The sequence below is a fragment of the Astatotilapia calliptera genome, chromosome 1 (assembly GCF_900246225.1).
Source record: "Astatotilapia calliptera chromosome 1, fAstCal1.2, whole genome shotgun sequence".
Lineage (NCBI taxonomy): Eukaryota > Metazoa > Chordata > Actinopteri > Cichliformes > Cichlidae > Astatotilapia > Astatotilapia calliptera.
In genome coordinates, this window is record NC_039302.1 from 14,420,201 (window position 1) to 14,441,005 (window position 20,805).

The 20,805-nt window shown below is 40.7% G+C and overlaps 1 protein-coding gene across 1 annotated transcript; it reads left to right on the top strand.

Moving 5' to 3' along the window:
* The first annotated feature begins 3,935 nt into the window (after positions 1-3,935).
* On the top strand, positions 3,936-6,910 carry LOC113019676 (uncharacterized). The gene is made up of 4 exons (XM_026163513.1): positions 3,936-3,954; positions 4,336-4,721; positions 4,810-4,951; positions 5,103-6,910. Exons 2-4 carry the CDS (start codon positions 4,346-4,348, stop codon positions 6,559-6,561), a joined length of 1,977 nt encoding a protein of 658 aa, XP_026019298.1. The 5' UTR covers positions 3,936-3,954; positions 4,336-4,345; the 3' UTR covers positions 6,562-6,910.
* The last annotated feature ends 13,895 nt before the right edge of the window (positions 6,911-20,805 follow it).

Below are 20,805 nucleotides of genomic sequence, written 5' to 3' on the forward strand. Positions count from 1 at the left end.
TTTCCATCTTGCTTTTTATATCCTTCTCTCTATGCAGTCGAATGCTAGAATTACACTAACACAATCCACCTCGTGTCCTTCATGTTCCGGGGCTTAGTGTCTTTAGCTCAGCATTAAGGGCTCATTCAGCCACAAATCCTTATGGACAGAAATTTGGCCATTTACCTTTTGGGAGATTTTGGTCTAATAATAATTTTTCATTGTTTGTTCATTATTGTTTTTCATTATTGTTTTTTCTTTGTGATTTGATTTAACACACAAAATAGGCTTATTCCCAATCTCAACCATTTACACACACACAGAAATCAATCAAATAATCAATCAATTGTAATGCACCAGTCAAACAGGAAAGCACTGATGACTGAGTTAAATGTTGATGGTTTGATGTATCCCATATTTTTATGTTAGTGATGTTTCTTTCTCATGCATGTTACATTTTATTTTACCTAGGTTTTAGCATATGTGTGTTTTATTAAGTTTTATGTGCGCTATGTCTGTGTGCGTCATTGGTTTCACCTGGCTGCATAAACGAATGCCCCCTGGGGAGCAGTAAACTAACAGTTTTCCTTTATGCACTTCAAACCTATTTAATCTGCATCTTTTTCTAGGTTCACCTCCAGCCTCAGTCCTCAGTCTGCATTTGCACATTCCTTTCTCTGCACAGCCCCCCCATACAGAAGACGATGTTAACCTCATGTAACCTCAAATGAAAACAAATGCATAACTCAGCCCTCCTCTACTTCTTCCATGTACCCTAAACTAATATACATAAGCAGTCGTGTTGTTACTGGACTCAACCTTTGATCTCAGAGCCAGCTATATATAGCGTAGACCAGCAAATGGTCAACACTCAACATTAATCAATGACTTTACATGAACTGACCTGATTTTGAAACAGGGTTTATCTTAATTGTAGTCAATCTGAAGGTTTGAATGCCTTGTCCAGAAGGGTTTTTGAAAAATAATTATTAACAAATATGCAATTTCTTTTTTGGTTCAGAGCCACTTCATTAATAAAAAAAACATGGCAAACTTTTATATTAACAACATTTTCTCTGAACTATGAACCTTGGCTCCTCTTACTGTTTTATTTGTTTCTTTCCCTGCTTGCTGTATGGACTACAAATTAAGCTTTACACGCATAATATAAATCCCAGTGTAGTTTCACATGAATATATCTATAGAAGACTTTATCACAAGTTTGCCTGTTGAACTTATCTCCCCTTCTCTTTCTCTCTTTCTTTCTAAACACTCAGCTGCTATTATTTATTCAGTTTGTTTGGCGGGACTCAGTTGCCGCGGCAGCCTCGGCCTGGCAGACCTATCGAACTGTGGCATAATAGATGTAATACATCAATGCGTTTGAGCTGAGAGCCTTTAATTAGGCCTTCCTGCGCGTTTCATCAATCCCCCCCTCCGTCCTCCTGGGATTTGGGGGAGGGGTGGTGGTGATACAGAGAGACCTCCTGCACTGCATGTGAATCACTGCACCTCTACCTCCCCAGACCGTTCCTCTGCCTCCTCAGTAGGCTTTTTGTCCCTGAAAATATCCAACCCCTAGCCTTCTGTCCTCCACCCTACCCAGCTCATTGCCACACACGTCTACAGGGTCAGACAGCATAAAATGCAAATCCTCACTCAAGTGTCAATAATTAAAACATGTCGCCCTTCAGGATTTGAAAAGAAGTGGCTTTCTTTCAGAAAGCTGCATTCAGTATTGCCTGAATGATTGAAAAAAATGAATGTGGCTTTATATCGGCAGCAAGGTGGCCAAGTGGTTGGCACTGTTGCATCGCAGCAAGAAGGCCCTGAGTTCGACTCCACCATCTGTGTGGATGTTCTCCCCGTGTTTGCATGGGCTCTCTCCGAGTATGCAGGCTTTTCTTTTCTCACAGTCCAAAAACATGAAGATAGTGGGGTTAGGCTAATACTAAATTGCTCAATGGTGTGAATGTGGTTGTGCGTCTCCCCCACCCCCACCCTGGTGCTGTAGGATAAGCAGATGAGAATGTGGCTTTATGTATGTGCATGTATTTGTATTAATGTGCAGCCATGACCTTGCTCCCCAGGTGCTGTTGAATAGTGTCATGTTAGATAATCACCCAGTAGGACCCAGTGGTGACCAGCAGCTGAACTGCAAACACAGACCATTCTCCTGCTGATTTTGCCATTTGCTGTTTACCATTTCTAGTCATTCGCTTTTCACACGAATCATCATCATCAACAATATCTGACATTTAGCACCAGCTGAAATATAACCACACAAAACTGAGAAGCACAAGCACTTGAGACAGAGGAACAACATGAGGGTCACGGTTCTTCACCTTTCACTGCTGTATGTTACACTATATCACTGACTAGACATATTATTGATTCTTAAATTTAATTTATGGATTAACAATATGTGTAATAACACATATTGTTATGTACATGTCGTACATGTACATGTTTCTTCAGAGGGTAGTGAGTTAGTCTTAGGTTAAAAACCATCCAACGGATGTTCTTTGAAAGTACCTCTTCTATAAGTACCTATTCTGTCTGTGTGTGCTGTGGCTGTGCCCGTCCAGGTGAGTCATTCCACTTCCTATTAATCCCACTTTGCAGGCCGCGTCTCAGTTGAGAGCACAACAGGGGGGCCATTCATAAGATAGTCCTCAGGGAATAGGGGTGAATATGACTAAAATAAATATGTGCAATTCTAGACACACACACACTCTCACAAAAAAGCATGTTTTATTGTGGTGCGTTGTAAACACACAAAGAGGCGGTGCAATTCAAAGAATGAAAGAACGTGTCTCCATCTATCCATTCTCCTATTCTCTTATAAAAAAAATATTGTACAGTACTGTGCAAAAGTTTATAGAAATATAAACAATTGTTTCTTGGCCCTAAATGAATTCAGCAGCAGGACATTAAGAACTATGTTCAGTGTAAAGAAGAACAAGAAGTACTGGAAGTGATGGTCCGGCCCCCACCCTGATCTCAACATTGTCGAGTGTGTCTGGGATTACATGAAGAGACAGAAGGATGTCAGGACGCCTACATCCACAGAAGATCTGTGATTAGTTCTTCATGATGTTTGGAACAATGTACCAGTCGAGTTCCTTCAATAACTGGGTGCAGGGTGTACACTTTTTGAAAGCATTCTTTGTTTACAGCATTTTTTCTCACCTGCCTAAAACGCTTGCACAGTACTGTATGTGACACTAGGTATTTATATTTAACGGATGAACATAAAAGCCAAATGTTTTCAGAATTTTCATATTTCTAAGTCCTATATGGACTGCAGAAAGCAGTAAAATGAATATTTTAAAATAAAGTAATTTTCTGTATTATTTTTTGAGGGATGTTTTTCTGCAGTTGTTTAAACATGCATTTAGAGTTCATCGTTTAGCTATCCTATAAACTTCCAGAAAAACTGGCAGAAAATGATCACATTTTGTATTTTTACCTTGAGTTAAATAAAATCTTTTTTAGTTCTACTTTAACTAGTTTTCTAAATTACACAAAAAGTAATTTATTACTTTAAACGCATTCTCACCTTTAGTTAGTGATTTTGTTTTTCATATTTGGGGCAGAGTGTTTACAATATCTTCAGGAGCATCAGGAAAACAGCTGAAATTCAGAGATCTTCCTCATGTGAACGAAGCATCAGTCTGCACACAGTGAGAACAGCTTTATACCCCCGACTAACTAAACCGTAAACACAGTGGAACAAGAGCATAATTCTTTATGATAGAGCACGCATAACAGATTAGCTAACATACATAATTTTGCTACTGTAACTACAACTGCTTCTCAACTTCTGACACACCCGCCCTGAATGTTAAAGCGACATTCAGTGAATATGAAAGTGAAGTGACGAATACACAAGGACGTGTGCAACAGAAATTATACTTTTAAGTAGGTTTTACTCTATAGTCTATAGGTAAAGAGGAGCACATTGGAGAAGGGGTAAGTCTGTATTACACAAAAAAATGTTTTCTGCTTGTCAAAGTAAAATTTCTGCATATCAGGTAAATTGACTGTAATATTAAAACAAATGTATCTGTGTCTAAAATGATATATTATACATGTTGGTGGGTTTCTAAAATATAATATCATCTGAAGAAGTTTTCTAAAGATTAGCCTAAATTGCTAAGCTAGCCCGTTTTTTTTCAAAATGGTGGCTATGGGGCAAAGTGAGCCAAAGGCTATGGGGTAAATTGATCCAATGGTTCAACCTACCCCACCATAAGGCACTGAAATTTATTTAAGGCTCTGACTTATTAAATAGTATTTTAGTTCAGTATACTGAACCCTTTTGTTGTATTTGTCATATGTTAACTATTATAGAAAAGATATCATGCCAAGGACCTACAGACGGAAGACCAGCTGGGGCTCAACACCCCTGGAGGAGATTGAAAGGGCAGCAAGTGAAGTCAAGGGAGGAAAGTCCATAAGATCAGTGGCTAAAGAAAGACAAATTGACAGGTCAACACTCAGGAGATATATTAAAAAGAGGGACACACAGGAGGTCAAATCGGTTGGCTATAGTGGAACAGCTTCAGCAAAGAGAGTCTTCTCTGAGGAGGTGGAGAAGGAGCTAGCAGAGCATATCAAGAAGCTTGCAGAGCAGTTCCATGGCATTTCCCCAAAGAAATGCCGTGAACTGGCATTAGAATTGGCAGGCAGAAACAACATTCCTACTCCCAGCAACTGGACAGAGAAAGGTTTAGCCGGTAGGAAGTGCAAGAAACAACATTTCAGTAGGTTGGCACAGACTAATGTATTTTGTGTAGTTTACTACTTTACCATTACATTTTTTAGGTAAAGAATGGTTCAAGAATTTTTTGGCACGCCACCATCTCTCTTGCCGTATGCCTGAGGCAACATCTTTGGGAAGAGCTACAGCCTTCAATAAGACTACAGTTGGGGAGTTCTTTGACAATCTGGCTAAAGTGATCGACAGGTAACAGAAGTTATCTAATTGAAAACATTAATAACTATTTATGACAACTACAAACAACAGTTAAGTGAATAAATATGCGTACTCTCAGCTAACATTTTTTGCATTACTTAAAAATTTAACTAATCATCATTGCTCTTTTTTTGTTTGACAGGTATAAATTCCCCCCAAACATGATTTTTAATGTTGACGAAACAGGTGTAACAACAGTACAGACACCAAAGCAGGTAGTGGCAGAAAAAGGAAAAAAACAAGTGGGCTCCATCACATCTGCTGAAAGAGGCGAACTGGTGACTGTAGTCTGTGCTGTCAATGCGACTGGTAACGCAGTCCCTCCGATGTTTATCTTCCCAAGGGTTAGATACAAAGACCACTTCATTGCAGGAGCACCTCCAGGATCAATTGGTACCACTACAAGATCAGGCTGGATCAGTGAAGATGTCTTTGTTGTGTTCCTTGAACATCTGGTTCAGCAGACCAAGTGCTCCCCTGACCTGCCACTGCTGCTAATCATGGATAACCATGAAGCCCACATTTCACTGAAGGCTTTGGACATAGCAAAAACAAGTGGTATTGTAATGCTCACAATTCCACCCCACACTTCCCATCGCCTTCAGCCTCTGGATAAGTGTGTGTATGGTCCATTTAAAACCTATTACAACAGAGCTCTTGATGGCTGGATGAGGTCCAACCCAGGCAAAACTGCCAGCATATACCAAATTGCTGGTTGTGTGAATGATGCTTTCATGTCAGCAATGACACCACGAAATATCTCCTCGGGATTTAGAGCCACTGGGATTTTCCCTTACAACAGAGATATCTTCTCTGATGCAGAGTTTGAGCCATCCATGGTGTCAGACAGGCCCAACCTGGAGCAGCAGCCTGCCGCTGAAGGTGTTGCACCTGTGGTTTCAGCCTCTCTTTCTGCTGAGCTACCTTCACCAGACCCTGTACATGCATGTGGTTCACGAAGTGACCCCAACCATGCTCGATATGTGTCTCCCACTGATATTCTACCCTTACCCAAAAGTCAGCAGCCCAGGAAACAAACAAATCGAAAGCGTGTGAAGACACGAATCCTGACTGATACACCTGAAAAGCAGGCAATTGAGAGAGCCCATGAAGAAAAGACAAATAAACTGAAAGGCAAAAAAGAAATAATCCACAAAAAGCAAGGAATGTGGAAGAGGAAACAAACCCAGACAAAAATTGCAGTGGAAAGCAGCTCTGAGGAGAGTGATGTTCCCATCCCATTTGAAGACACTTCTGAGTATGAGAGTTCCAGCGATGAAAGAAGTGAACCAGATGTCTCAGACCTGGTAGTTGGTGACTTTGTCATCGTAAGATTTGCATCCAAATCCAGGAGCCACCATTACATTGGCCTGGTTGACAGCTTTGCAGACAACGAAGTGAGTGCCAGATTTCTCAGAAGAATCCGAGGGATCACTAGCAGTAAGAAACCCACGTTTGTGTTCAAGGAAAATGATGAGGCATCTTTCCCACGCAAGGATGTGCTGAAGAAGCTACCTCAACCTCAACAGGCTGGAGGAACTGCAAGGAGGGAGCAACAGTTCATATTCCCCTGCAACCTTGATCATTGGAATATTGAATAGTTCTTTTGAATAAATGGTTTTGAACTGGTGGTTTGTTTAGAAACCACCAGTTTCCAGGTTTGTTCTCACAGGTTTACAACTGTTAAAATGGTTTGTTTTCACAATATGATCAGTTTTACATTTTAAAAACTACATGGTCAGTTTGCCCCAAGATGGCTCAGTTTACCCACTGACTAGGTTCAATTTACCCCTAATCTGGGGCAAGTTGAGCCAAAGGAGCATTTTTTTTAAATAGGTCATTATTTTGGGCAGCGTCATCAGACATAGATTCTGATCATTACATTTGAAAGGAGACATCCTGAAATAAAGGAATATGTTATCATTCTATTTCTGTGTCATTTTTTCTCACACCCAGGGCAACAAGAGTAAAACTCTTTACTCTTTACTCTAAAGGTTAAATATGTTGAGTTTCACCTATTCAGAAAAGTGGTAAAATTAACTAAAATAAACAAAATATAAACTAACATCCTTTAACTTCTTAACAGCAAAGCTGAGAATCATTAAAACGTTTTAAAAAATGCAAGCATTTTGCAACCGATTGAAGATTGACACAAAACAGACTAAAATGTAAATTAGTAGCACGGTTAAATCACAATAAAAACTTGTGGTGTGCAGGTGGTTAGGTGGGGCTCATTTTAAAGAGTGAAATTCCACTTGCGCTTGTTGAAAAGTGGTAAGTTTTTTACTCCAGTCAGAACCCACAAACATCTAAATACTGAAGTATATGTACTGTGTCCAGAAACAACATTAGAGAAAAACTTTTCATTACTCCTCTCTATGGAGAAGAAATTTTTGAATCTTTTTTTTTGAGTAGCTTGGACTAGAACTGCTAAAGCTTGACAATTTATCCATTTTTGGTAAATATTACATAAGATAATATAAATATCCCTTAGGTATTTTGATGCCTTATCTTGAGGGAATGGGCTTTTCACCAGTTCATTAAAATGTTTTTCACTGTCACTGAGCATTTGGAGGGTCTGTAAATGTAAATGCGCTGCCTGCTCTGTGAACCGCTGTAATCAATAACTTTCCCTCAGTACATAATGTAACTTTCACAGTCAAGATTATTTAAGGCTGTTTTAGGCCGCCATGGAAGCAGATCCCATTTGAGAAATAATGCTCAAAACAAAAGCTGAGTTTGTCATACGCTTACTTCGTGTTCCCATGCTGAGTAGTGTACATACAATATAATACGAGCCTTACTGTAAATAGCATAAAAGTTCCCATGCTGTGAAATGAGGCACACTTAGAAAAATGGAAACCCTGGAAATGGTCCAGATTGAACGATAGCACTAAAACTCTCTATATAGCTTAAGGGAAAAGCTTCCGCTGTCTTTCATATTCCCCCTCCATGATCATAAAGATTTTGGTGTGACACCAATACAAAGGCACAGAAATTGAGAGAAACTTGAAAAGCACATGTGACAGCAGTGTGGTCCAGTTGGATGGGAAACGAAGATCATTGTATAGAAAGCTGATTTAGGATTTCGGGAAGGAAAGAGAAAAATGGTTGGCATGTGGTTCACAGCGAACAACAGATGGCATCATTCTGTTATCCTTCTTGTCAAGGATGCAAAGTATATTTTTCTTTTTGCTGAAAAAAACATAAATGGCACACGGACAGCCAGCATGTATACACAACACACTGTACATATGCACACACTAAATTCTATATGGTATTGTTTTATATAAATATTATATAGTAACTTCACTTCACGTGATGGACTGCCCACAGTCTGTTAATTCCACAGAAGCTAATCCCTTCAGTCTCTGCTAATATATCCATTACATGAGTGATGCTCCCACAAGCCAGCCCTAGTCAGTAAATAATTCTGGTTAATTAAAGCCAAGACATCCATCTTTGCCTTGGCTTTGTGTGCACTGTGCGAAAGGCATGTTCTATTAATAAAACAGTGGTTATCACCACTGTTGATGTAGTTTCAAACCTGTTAATTAGACTGTAGATTTCAAATGGAAATTAGCGGCCAATAATTCATCAGAAAGGGGGAAATGACACTTTTTTTTTCTCCTGTGAGGGTAGACGCATCTGAAAGCACACCAGCAGAGGATAGCTTAGTAAAATCGACACAATCAAGTCAACAGCATCATCAAATAAGCAACTGCATGGTTAAATCCAAATGTATTATTGATTTTAAAAATGGTTTTTAGATCTGTTCAAATGTTTTTCCTTTGTGGTTCAGTGTTTGTAAGTAATTCGTATTTATAGAAGGCTTAACATCATTTATCTCTGCCAGTGCTTAGCCTTTGGTCTTTCAGTTTTACAAAACAATGTTTTTAATGCTAAACAATATTAAAATTATGTTTGCCCAGTTTTCTGTAATCATGTTCTTTTGGTTTCAGACTGAATAAAAGTAACTTTGGATGGAGGGACATTTCTTTTATACAATCCAGTCACCCTAATATGAAGGGCCTTGAGGCTACATAAATAAAACTAAATTGAACATGTCACTATTTTTTATTTAAACTGTTTCTAATCTACACTACTAAACACTCTCAAACACTATCTGTACATTATGTTTATCTTCCCAATATACAATTATGTGAAAAAGAAAGTTGTCATTGGAGTCTATGCAGACCTATGAAAAACTGAGTATACCTTTACTGCTCATATAGGAATTCCAGCAGGACTTTTCCTAGAGTATTCAGGTGTGCGCTAACACAATGCCACACGATTTTTGGAGTTGTGCACTTCCTAGCAATGTCACTATGGTCACCATACAATCTGCAAAAAACCCACGAGCAGCATCTAAGACTCTGTAGTTTTGAGCTAGCATGTTAGATGACAAGACCTGGGCCCCTTGCAGTCACTGAGTAAATTGTTCATATATAACACTTGTCTTCTCTACCTGAGCTCTTCAAGTGATTTATGGAACTTGCCTCATTCACCCATTCATACAACTGCTTTTTTCTACACGTTGTCTACATAAGTGCTTTCTATCTAACATCCATACTCCAGTGGACACATCGAAGAGAAACTTGGGGTTAGTATTTTTCCCAAGGACATTTGGCATGCCGACTGGAGCAGCCAGGGAGCAAATCACCAACCTTCCGATTAGTAGATAACCTGCTCTACCTCTTAAGCTACAGCCAACACTCAACCATAAAAAAGTCAAATGTGAGGTTATTAGTGCAACAGCTAAAGCTTGGCAGAAACAGGGTCATGCAAAAGGACAATGACCCAAACACAGCAGCAAATCTACAACTTCAACCTGTTTGAAATGCCGTGATAGGACATTAGGAGACCTGTGCATGAATGAAAACCTGCAAATCTCAATAACCCGAAGCAACATTTAAGCAAAGAGCTGGCCAAAATTGCTCCACAGTGATGTGAGCAGCTGTTAAAGTCATACAGAAAATGATTGCTTCAATCATCGTCAGTCATCAATACACTTCAGGTTACCAGATTGTTACTAACTTAGCAAAAGGACAGCTTTCCTCCACATCTTGGTCTCCCAGTGCATGCACAGCGTTGCCTATTTATCTCTCTCTCTGCATCGCTCGAGTTACACAGTGCAGGAAGTTGCAGATTGTGGGTGCACACCGTGTGAGATACAGAAGAAGGAGACATTTTGTTGCTTTCCGTTTTACATGTGGATACTTGCAAAATCAGTACAAGTACAGAAAGAAAGAAAGAAACCTCCCAGATGCCCAACTCTGGCAAAGCTTCCAGTATTTCACGTGTTATGTGAGGCAGCCGCCACATGTCATATAATAAAATGAAGAATCACAGTCTTTTATCCATAGGTTTTAATAGACACACGGGGGCTTGTTAGCAAACACTTGACCAGTTGTGATCTTTCATAACTTTGTTTCAAATTTCCATTTAATTTTCGCAAATGGGAAATTATACCCAAGAGGGAGTAGACAGCATTTTGATTTTCTATTAAATACTAAATTAATTTTGTATGCTGCGAAATGTTGAGATTTTTACCAGCATAGTGTCTTCCTAATATACCAGAACCACATTTATAACGCCCCCAGGGCATTGCGCCAAACAATATTATACTCCACTGGTGAAACAATTAAGTGTGGAAAACACATTAGGTCTTTCTGACTGTCTCCTAAACAAATTAACACATCTATCTATCTATCTATCTATCTATCTATCTATCTATCTATCTATCTATCTATCTATCTATCTATCTATCTATCTATCTATCTATCTATCTATCTATCTATCTATCTATCTCCCTCCCTAAAGAAAACAAGAAATACATTTAAAAAAGAAGAATTACAACTTGTTCTCTTGTCTTCTAAAAATCCCAGGCCTTGACAGGTTATCAACATTACTTGTGTAATCTCTCAGTAGTCAGTAGCTGGAACATTGTGCTCATCAGTTTATATGCACGTCTTTTACAGGTGGTGAATTTAGGAACAGAAGTAGAATATTGACCAGTAAATAATTAAATTAAAGTCAAGGTATGCGTCTTTACCTTGATTTTGTGTGCAGACTGTAAAAAAAGGTATTTTCTATTGTTAAACAGAGGTTTTGGCCAATGATAGAAAAAAAGAATCTACAGATGATAATGAAAGGAAACTGAAATTACCTTCAGGGATTCTCAGAGAGAGACTTCTCTTCTTGACAACTATAGGTCTATTGTTATAGTGCAGTTACTGTTATCACAGCGACTGTGCTGTGTCCAGCAAGAAGTTATCAGTTTAGCTATGCTAGGGAATAAAACGAAATATGCTCATGCAATTAGGATTCATCCTCTAGGCACCACTGATATCTATCAGAATGGACAAAAGTGATATTCAGACAGATACACTAATAAGGTTTCTAGGGAATACATTACAGACCTATTTCTATAGACGCTGTATAATATATATTTAATGTCACAATCTTGAAAGTCTCCTTAAAAAAGCTTGTGTGCTTAGCATCAAAATTACTTTAAATGTAAACTCTCCAGAGCTTTGATACAAAAGGAGTGTGTTATTATAAAACAATGTCTCTGTGTGACAGCAATCAGCAATCAGCAGTTGGAAAATGTCAATATGTCTAAAAATTAGAAGTGATTTTCTCATACTGACGACCCTCTCCACAGGGAAGATGCTGCTAATGGAAGTTTGGACTGGATGCCTTTGTAATAGTGATGCAAGCATCATGTGAAGTAGAAAAGCAATTCGTCTTTAAGATAGCCCTCAACCTTAGAGCGAAGCATTATAACTGCAAGTATAGGTATTTTTTAAAAATCCCTGTATGAATGAGTGCTGTTGTCCAGTTGTCGCTGGTAGTCCTGCAGAACTGTGTTTCTATTGATCACTGTTTTGTACGGTGGCCCTGAAAGGCCAAACGGACTGCAACTCAAGAAAACACCAGCAATAAGAAAAACGCTGCAAAAGCACACAAAACACAACGGAAATAGGAAAAAAGTAAACAGAAATTGGAAAAAAAAAGATCTCCAAAAGTACAAAGGAAGTGTTTCTGGGGAGACAATACCCGAACAGACCAGTTGCAGGAACCAAAACATGCTAGGTAAGTAATGATTCATATAATACTGATGACGGATTGTGTGTAAGTGTGTTAGCCTTACTATTAACCTAAAAATTAATAGTTAGGCTACCAACATACTTACACACACTTTTCTTTCCTCACAAAACCAATAGATCCTCCACTTCTTTGAAGTGTCTCCCAGCGCAATTCTTTTTTTTTTTTTTTTTTTTTTTTGTGTGTCCCGTTTGGATCTTTAGCCATCAGAATTGTTGTCTTAAGGCCAAGAAAGATGCCAAGCAGATTTATTTTACCAAGTGGATCATCATGGCCTTGCCATATTGGTCCATTTGATTGACCTTTATTATAATTATGAATTTATTTTATTTTCGGTTGCTACAAACGGGACAGACATAACTGGGGGATAGGACAGGGAGAAAGAATGAAAGAAAGAGAGGGAGAGAAGGAAAACCAAAGGGGAGAAGAGACGGTGAGAAGGGGGGGAAGAAAGAAAAAAAAACAAAAAACAAACAAAACACCTGGGTCACCTGTATGGAGAAAAAAAAACAGTAGAGAAAGCAAACAACAAAGAGCAACATAATAAAAAAAACAGCACCATCACAATAAACTAGCTAGCAGTAGATAACAGTAGATACTAAATAATAAACGATATTCTGCAGCACGCAAGATAGACAGCGCACAATGTGCTTTGAGGCAGCAGCCAAGAAAGGTGTAGTCCGCGTCTGTGAACACCCGTGTGTACACCTGTGTGCATACCTGTGTGGATCAGCACGCTTGTATTCCAAAGGTTTCTCCATGTAACGATCTGCTAGGGAGTGTGGGGAGCCATAGCCCCGTCCTCCAGGGTATGAAGCAGGTATGGAGGAGATCCAGGCCCCAGATATCCAGAGGCCCCAGAGTACAAGGACCCGAGGAGGACCACCAAAGGGGGGGAACCGTGCCACCCTCCTGGGAAGAGCTGAGTAGAGCCCCAAACGAGAGGTCACCCAGCAGCCACGGAGCAGAGGCCAGAGGGGGTTGCAGTGGCGTGCCCGTGGGCTCTGCCGGCAGCCAGCTGTGCCAGAGAGGACCGAGCTTCAGGCCCAGAGGCCTGAGGGCACCCCACTCCCTGGAAGGAGCCCAGCCGGGCCACAGGCGCCAGGCCCCGCCAATCGGCCACCAGGAGTGAGCCGGTACATACATGAACGCATGAGCGACAAGGACCACCAACGACTGTGGGCATCAGCCACCGGCAGGGAGTGTGGTGAGGGGAGATAGGCCTCCGTACTTTAGAGGGCCTGAGATGTACCCAGAGAGGTTGAGTCTAAGACCCAACCTGACATTTAGACACAGACGAACAGGCGCACGCAGACACAAACGTGCATTCCCACCCCCATATACACAACCAAATATTCGGCACTCACCCAACGTGTAGACAGACACAAATAGACACTGCACAGACAGTCAGACTCCCCAAACATGCTCTATATCCCAGGTCCAGGTACATCTGCCCTCAGAGGGGCAAGCCGCACCTAGACCCAGAAGATGTAGCCCTTCTCTCTGGGGTGGAGGCAAGCGGACCACTTCCTTATCTGCAGTAGCAGGGAGGCCCCGCATCCCAGACCCCAGTCTGACGGCCAGCACCTCCTCCCAGCCCCCCAGCCCTGACGGCTGAAGACCTCAAACCTCCCTACGCCCGCTCATATATAGTGTTGCTGTGTGCTGTTCTAAAGTGCATTTAAAACTCAGGAGAGCATGGTACTAGCTTCCTCTCAGAGAGCAGCACGGCTCCTCCCGAAAACCCTTAGTGTCTAAAGCATTTAAAATTGAGGGTAGGGCACCAGCGCCAGAGGTGGGTTGGAGTACACCGACCATCCTCTGGATTGGATGCTGTAAAATGTGCCCACCCCCAAGGCCCTATATGTATGTGTTATGTGAGAGTGTGAGTAATGTGGATGTCTAGGTTGCAGAATAAAATTGAGGCACAGGCGGCCAGAAGGGGACAGAGGGGAAGTGCCTCCCCTGCACCCTGGTGACATACCTGCACCCCAAGCCCTGCGTGTGTGGATGGGTGTGGTAGAGCGGGAAGAGGGAGGTAGCTGAGGATGGGGAGGAAAGAAAGGGAGGGGCAAGCGGCCCCTCCCTGGGGCCAGCTCCCCCGCTGACCCCAGTAGGCACCCCCACACTCTGGAACCCACCAGGGCAAGGGGACCCAGGCCCATCCGGACCAGGGCCCGCAGCAGCAGCACGGCCCAGCCCCACAGAGTCCGGGGCAGCCCACCCGACTCCACCCCAGAGAAAACTGCACCCACCCCATCATCCAATCATCTCCCAAACTACACAAGACAATAGACACCCAGGTTGAGTTCACTCTCCACCTCTCCTATATCTCTCCCCCCACCTGCAGAGTGAGCTCCTGTAGTGAGGAGACCACCTGCAAAGATATAACAGCCTCCCCACCAGTTAGAGAGCGCAATTCTTAGCATATTTTGGTTCCTGCAACTGGTCCGTCAGGTTATTGTCTCTTGTGCTTTTGGAAATCTGTTTTTTCCTATTTCCATTTTAGTTTTTCCTATTTCAGTTGTGTTTTGTGTGCTTTTAGCAGCGTTTTTCTTATTGCTGTTGTTTTCGTAAGTTGCAGTCCATTTGGCCTCTCAGGGCCACCGTAGTTTTGCTTGGTCACAGGTGGAAAGGCCCACTGAGTGCTCTTGCTGAGTTCACTCCTGGGAGGGGCTTTCCTGGGATAACACCTTCCCTGCACCTGTTTCTCATTCCTCAATCAAGCATGTTGTACTGATTGTAATCATTTTTATGTCATTTGTCAGCCCCTCATCTGGATTCAAAGCACCTCTGAAGACTCCATGTCAGCAGCCTCCTGTGCTCCTCAGCCTTAACCTCACAATCCTAGTATTGGCTCTCTGTGTCTAATTAAAAGGATTGCTCACCTGTTCACCCACCTGACCACTCTCGCACCAAAACGTCTCTGGATTCTTGGTTTGCTACCAGCCGCCCCCACACCTCAGACCACCGTTCTCTCAAGTAAAGCAACTCTCGTCAAACTGTCCACATTTTGCCCATTTCCCTCTGATCGCCTGTTAACTCCCTGCGTCCTCCTCAACAGAGTCTCTGCATGCAGATCTGCAAAAATGCACCCCCTCACTGGCTCCCATCTTCTGTTTTTTTGTTCAACAACAAAAGATGAATTTAAAGGTTTTTGGTCATATTTTAGGTCATTTTGACCCAACTTTCTTTGAATAAAAAATGATGAGACAACACAGCGTGTATAAGATATGACCTGAAATCTGTCATCTGTCAGCTTCGTCTTTCTTTCCTCCAGAATACAGCGAAAAATAGTGAAGGGGTAAAACTACATGCGTTACATGATGTTCATTTCAGCAGTTACTGAAATATTCAACCTGTCTGGTACCAACAACCATCCCACATTCAAAGTCACTTGAATCACCGTTCTCCCTCCCTCATTCTGATGCTGTGTTTGGACTTCAGCAGTCCATCTTGATCATTTCTACATCGCTACATACATCAAATTGCTATTATGTGATTGGCATATTAAATATTTGTATTAATGAGAGGTTAAACAGGTGTACTTAGTCAAGAGGCAAGTGTAAATTTTACTTCTCTTGCAGAGGAAAAGCATTAATGACCCTGTTATCTGTATTTACCTGGAAAGGAGGTCCTGTGGTGTATTTCACTGGTTTCTTTTTTAAGCTGTAATAATCAAGCTCTGAATTTCAAATTACTTGTATGTATAAGGTGCTAATTGTACTGCAAACTGAGTGAATGTTTAACTATCATACAGCAGTGAAGGATCATTGCTGAATGTATAAATAAGCAGCTGCATATGCCTACATTTTCCCCTAAAAAGGGCTGCCCTGAGTGGGTAAAATATTTGCTAATGTGGATTTAACAAAGTAGTTACAGTAAAGTATCTGCAACATTAAGGTGACAGAGATAAATAAGTGTCTTTTTTAATGACTGCTTTCATTATCACTTATTATAATCTGTTATATAATTTAATATATATAAAAGAAATAAACTAAAAAAAACATCCCTTATTAAATGGTGTTTGCATCAATTCCCTGTCTGTCTAAAGAATCACAGACACTTTGACTTACACAGAGAAAACAGAAAAACAACAAAACACTGTAAACTATTCATGAAAAGAAATGTCAACTCTAAAGTACTTACATCACCACAGCTACAAATGTGGGTCATATTTGCTTGGATGCCAGTTAGCTGAATTTGTTAGCTCCTTTCATGTGTCCATCATATTTTTGTGAGCTTCTTTTGGTTTCTTCCTCTAAGTGCAGCTTGTCTGTATTTGCCATTTGGGGGCAAAAGTTTCTCCTGATATGATAAAGGATTTTGCTACTTTGGTGACACCAATAATATACCAGCAGTTCTCCTTCATGAAAAATGCTGCTTATTAGCAGCCAGCCTACATGTAACACATTGTTGTAGAAGAAACAGACATCTGCTATTTTCATGATAATTTATTAAAAAATATGAAATGCAATCTTTTATTTTTTATTTATTTATTTATTTGCTCCACATGGACAAAAAAATATCTTTTTTTGTGACAGCCAGCAAAAACTTTTAAACAAATGTATTCCAGTTGGAAGTGTCTTCCTTGCCTGCACAGAGCATTTTTCTGTTTTGTAAGACTTTTCCAACAACACATTAAACTGCATTAAACTGTTCAACAGTGTCAAATTTCTTCTTATAATAATAATAATAATAATAATAATAATAATAATAATGGATTGGATTTATACAGCGCTTTTCAAGGCACCCAAAGCGCTTTACAATGCCACTATTCATTCACTCTCACATTCATACACTGGTGGAGGCAGCTACGGTTGTAGCCACAGCTGCCCTGGGGCAGACTGACAGAAGCGAGGCTGCCATATCGCGCCATCGGCCCCTCTGGCCAACACCAGTAGGCGGTAGGGTAAAGTGTCTTGCCCAAGGACACAACGACCAGGACAGAGAGCCCGGGGATCAAACCGGCGACCTTATTCCAGTTTTTCCTTTAATACCGTGGATAAATGCTTCATATTCGCAGCAGGAATCTATTCTGAAGATGACTTAAGCAAAAAAGGAAAGAAAACAGAAAAAAAAGATAAATAACAGCTAAGACAACTAAGAAAACAACTTCAATTAGGCCCTTAGCAGTAAAGTGACTCCGGCCTGCTCACTGCTATTGTCTGACACAAAACCAGTGCCAGGGATAGGCGTGAAACACTGCTCTAAAGCAGCGGTCCCCAACCTTTTTTGCGCCACGGACCAGTTTATGCCCGACAATGTCAGGAAGAGCTGCAACTAACATTGGTGTAGCCCCTCCCATTCCAATGAAATTCAATTAACTACCTATTGCCGTATAACAGCAGTGTATCTATAACCCATATAACAACTGTCATAGATTAGCAGCAGGAAAACAATAATGAAAATATCAATAAAATGAACACAATCAGTATATCCACTAAATGTCTCCCACTCTTTCCCCTTCTTAAACACACTTGGAAAGTTCCTCTAGGACTTGGATCATAAGGGCTTGTCACATGGTCATAGACAGATTTTCCACTTTTGCCACTGATTTGCCAGCATAATCAAATGTGCACCTTAAATCTCTAATATTTTCTCACAGCTTCAACAGGATCTTGTGACTCACGGCAGCAACACACAATCAAAACAACTACAGCGAGTAAGTAGGTTTTATTAACGACCCATACTTCAAACACGAGTGTGAAAAAATTACTGTTTGTTGTTTTCAGACGTTACAGGGCGTCCCTATGACTAAGAGAGCTGCATCTCAACCACTCAAGCATCAAACAGTGTAACAGCACAGCACATGCAAATGCCTAAAATGCCTCAACATGACAACTGAAATGCCCCTCCTATGCAAACATAACTATTCACAAATGCACAATCTGAATATTCTTATTCTCCTTTTGTCCCAATGTACACAAAAAATGAATAACCAGGTGGTGCGCATAAAAACCCATGCATTAATCCTTGTGAGTGTTTACAAACTACTGTGAGAATGTGTTGTTTTGCTTCTTTTTAAGCCCCCCCCCCAACCAAAATCCCACCCCATCCTGTAGATGAACACTTCACCATGGGAACAGAGATGTGTGTGTCTGTTTAACACAATAAAGAGGCGACTAAAAGACTTGCAGTGTCTTTCCTAATGAGCCTTGTAAGAACTCATGCTGTTTGATGTCTAGGACTGTTTCATCCAGCTCAGACACTGCCTCCATTGCCCCCCTAACCCTTTCTGTCCAAGATTGGGACTGGCAGGATGGCACCCCTCTGCCCTTTGTCTGCCACCCACCAAGCCTGACCATGTTCTCCATTTCATTTACCTTATGCTTTGCTCTTCTGCCAGACCAGGGCCACAGGCCAAAACACAGACAGATAAGAACCTGCAAGGTACCAACCCCTTGGGATTAAAGCAGGCAGTTAATTCTGTTTGCATTTTGACAGGGTGTTTTTAATTTTACCTGCCAGCAAAGGTTTGTTCAAGTACTCTCTCTGGACCTCTGTCTACCGTGACCTATCATTGCCATATGGTCACAATTCCCAGAGCTCACTACAGAGGGACTTGGTGGCGTTTAAAAAAAAGTCACCCAACATATGCTGATGTAAGTGAAAATAAGATTCTGCTATTCAAGGCTTTTTTTTGTGCTGTGTGTTGTCAAAACATTCATTAATTTTGCTTCCCCTTTTAATTTGCTATCATTTTTCTCTTCTTTTATGTATTTATTATCTGAGGCAGTAAAAATTATTAAATCACACTACTATATGCATAATTGTTTTTGGGGTTTTTTTAACATTTTACATATGTGTATTTTTATCACTTATGTTGCAAGAGCAAAAAGAGCAGTAAGTAATTTGACAGGATTGTCGAGCTGGTAAACACCTGAATGTGTGCTGTCAAACACAACCAAACTATTGCACCAGCTAAGTAGCAACATGCTCAGGTGATGTTAAAGGTGTTACCAGGAATTATCTGCCAATTTGTGCTGCTTGTTTGTTGTGTTGTCACTAAATGAAGCAACGACTGTGAGTTGGTTTAGGCAGCACAGATCAGGTGCACTGCTATACTCACTTGACCTCTACTCCACACACACTCAGCAAACTCTTTTAATTATGGCTGTGTTAATTATGGTGATGTTCTTAATGGCGGTACTTGCTCTGTGTTCTGCCTATTTTTTTTTTTTTTTTTTTTTGGCGTGGCTGTGTTCAAAGCTCACCTAAAAGCTATGCTGCTTTTTGCAGCCACTATTGATATTTAAAAAAAACAACTCAGCATAGGCCATATCAACGCGATTGTGGCATTTTTCGACGGCCAGCTGACTGTAACATTAGCCTGATTGTGCCATTTGTGAATTAGAGTGCTTGCCTTGTGTCCCCACCCTGCTATCAGCAACACTAGGTGAACAAATACAATTATTGTAATAAGTTATGGTCAAAATTTCATGCTGTACCTGGCCTCTCCTGGGTATTTTTGTTTTATTGTGATGGTTACAGTCAATTCTGGCTTAATTGGCACTTTAATTTGCATAAGAGTGCTTAAACTGACAACATATGCATTAATATTTTGCATGAATTTTTGATGAAACTGTATCATATATAACATATACGTTAATGTAACACACACACACACACATACATATATATATATATATATACATATATACATATATATATATATATACACATTAGGGGTCCAACGATACTCGTATCGATATTGAACCGTTCGATACAGTGCTTTCGGTTCGGTACGCATATGTATCGAACAATACAAGATTGTAGGAAGGAAAAATATATGTCAATGCTTTTGCATTCTTTCAGAAATGTAGCTGGGTAATTATGTCATTGGCATCGGTGAGCCACTGTCAATATGTGACATATTGAAATCTCGTTTGAATTTGCGCTTGTTTTTTGCTTTCACTTTGCAATCGCGCGAACTGTGTATAGAGAGCGACGGCACTGATCTGTGAGTGATGATAATTTGTGCACCAATTCCTCTGACATCGTCTTATCAATCGTTAGCTTACTATGCAAACATGACAAGTGAAATCTCCCGCAGCAAGCTTAAACATGTGAGAGGTTGATCGCGCAGAGAATCACTGAGCGTTATGTGTGTGTGTGTAAAAGCAGCAGGATATATATTTTAGTTCTGCTGAGCCAAATAAGAGAGGTCAGGGTGAAGAAGTGACAGCCAAAGAAAAGCTTACCACAAAACGGAAAAGTTATGACAAATCAGACTATAAGGCAAAAAGAAAGTGCAGCTTTATGGTTTCATGGACAAAAGAATTTCTGTGGCTGCAATATGACGAGCTATATAACCGGGGCTGCACATAAGTGGTCCGCAGGTGCGCATTCGCTGTCAAAATAAAATAAAAAAAAACGCGCACAAGATATGAAGTTGCAACGCGTGTTTGCATACATAAGATTTTCTGGAGGAGGACAGACATTTGTTTAAAACTCTTAAAGATGTCGAAGAAGCAAGCTCCTTTAAGCAATTACTTTGGTGTTCCTCTACCTCCAAAGAAATGTCAGAAGGAGTCAGAACCACAAAAGAAGCGCGTATTCTCGGAAAAGTGGTTGCAGGAGGTGAGCTGGCTTCAAACAAATGATGAACGCACAGAGACGTGGTGCGGAATGTGCCGTGAAAATCCCACTCTAGCGGACAAAAACAGTGCTTTTTATATGGACGCAAACGTGCGTTGCAACTTCTTATCTGGTGCGCGTCTTTTATTTTGACA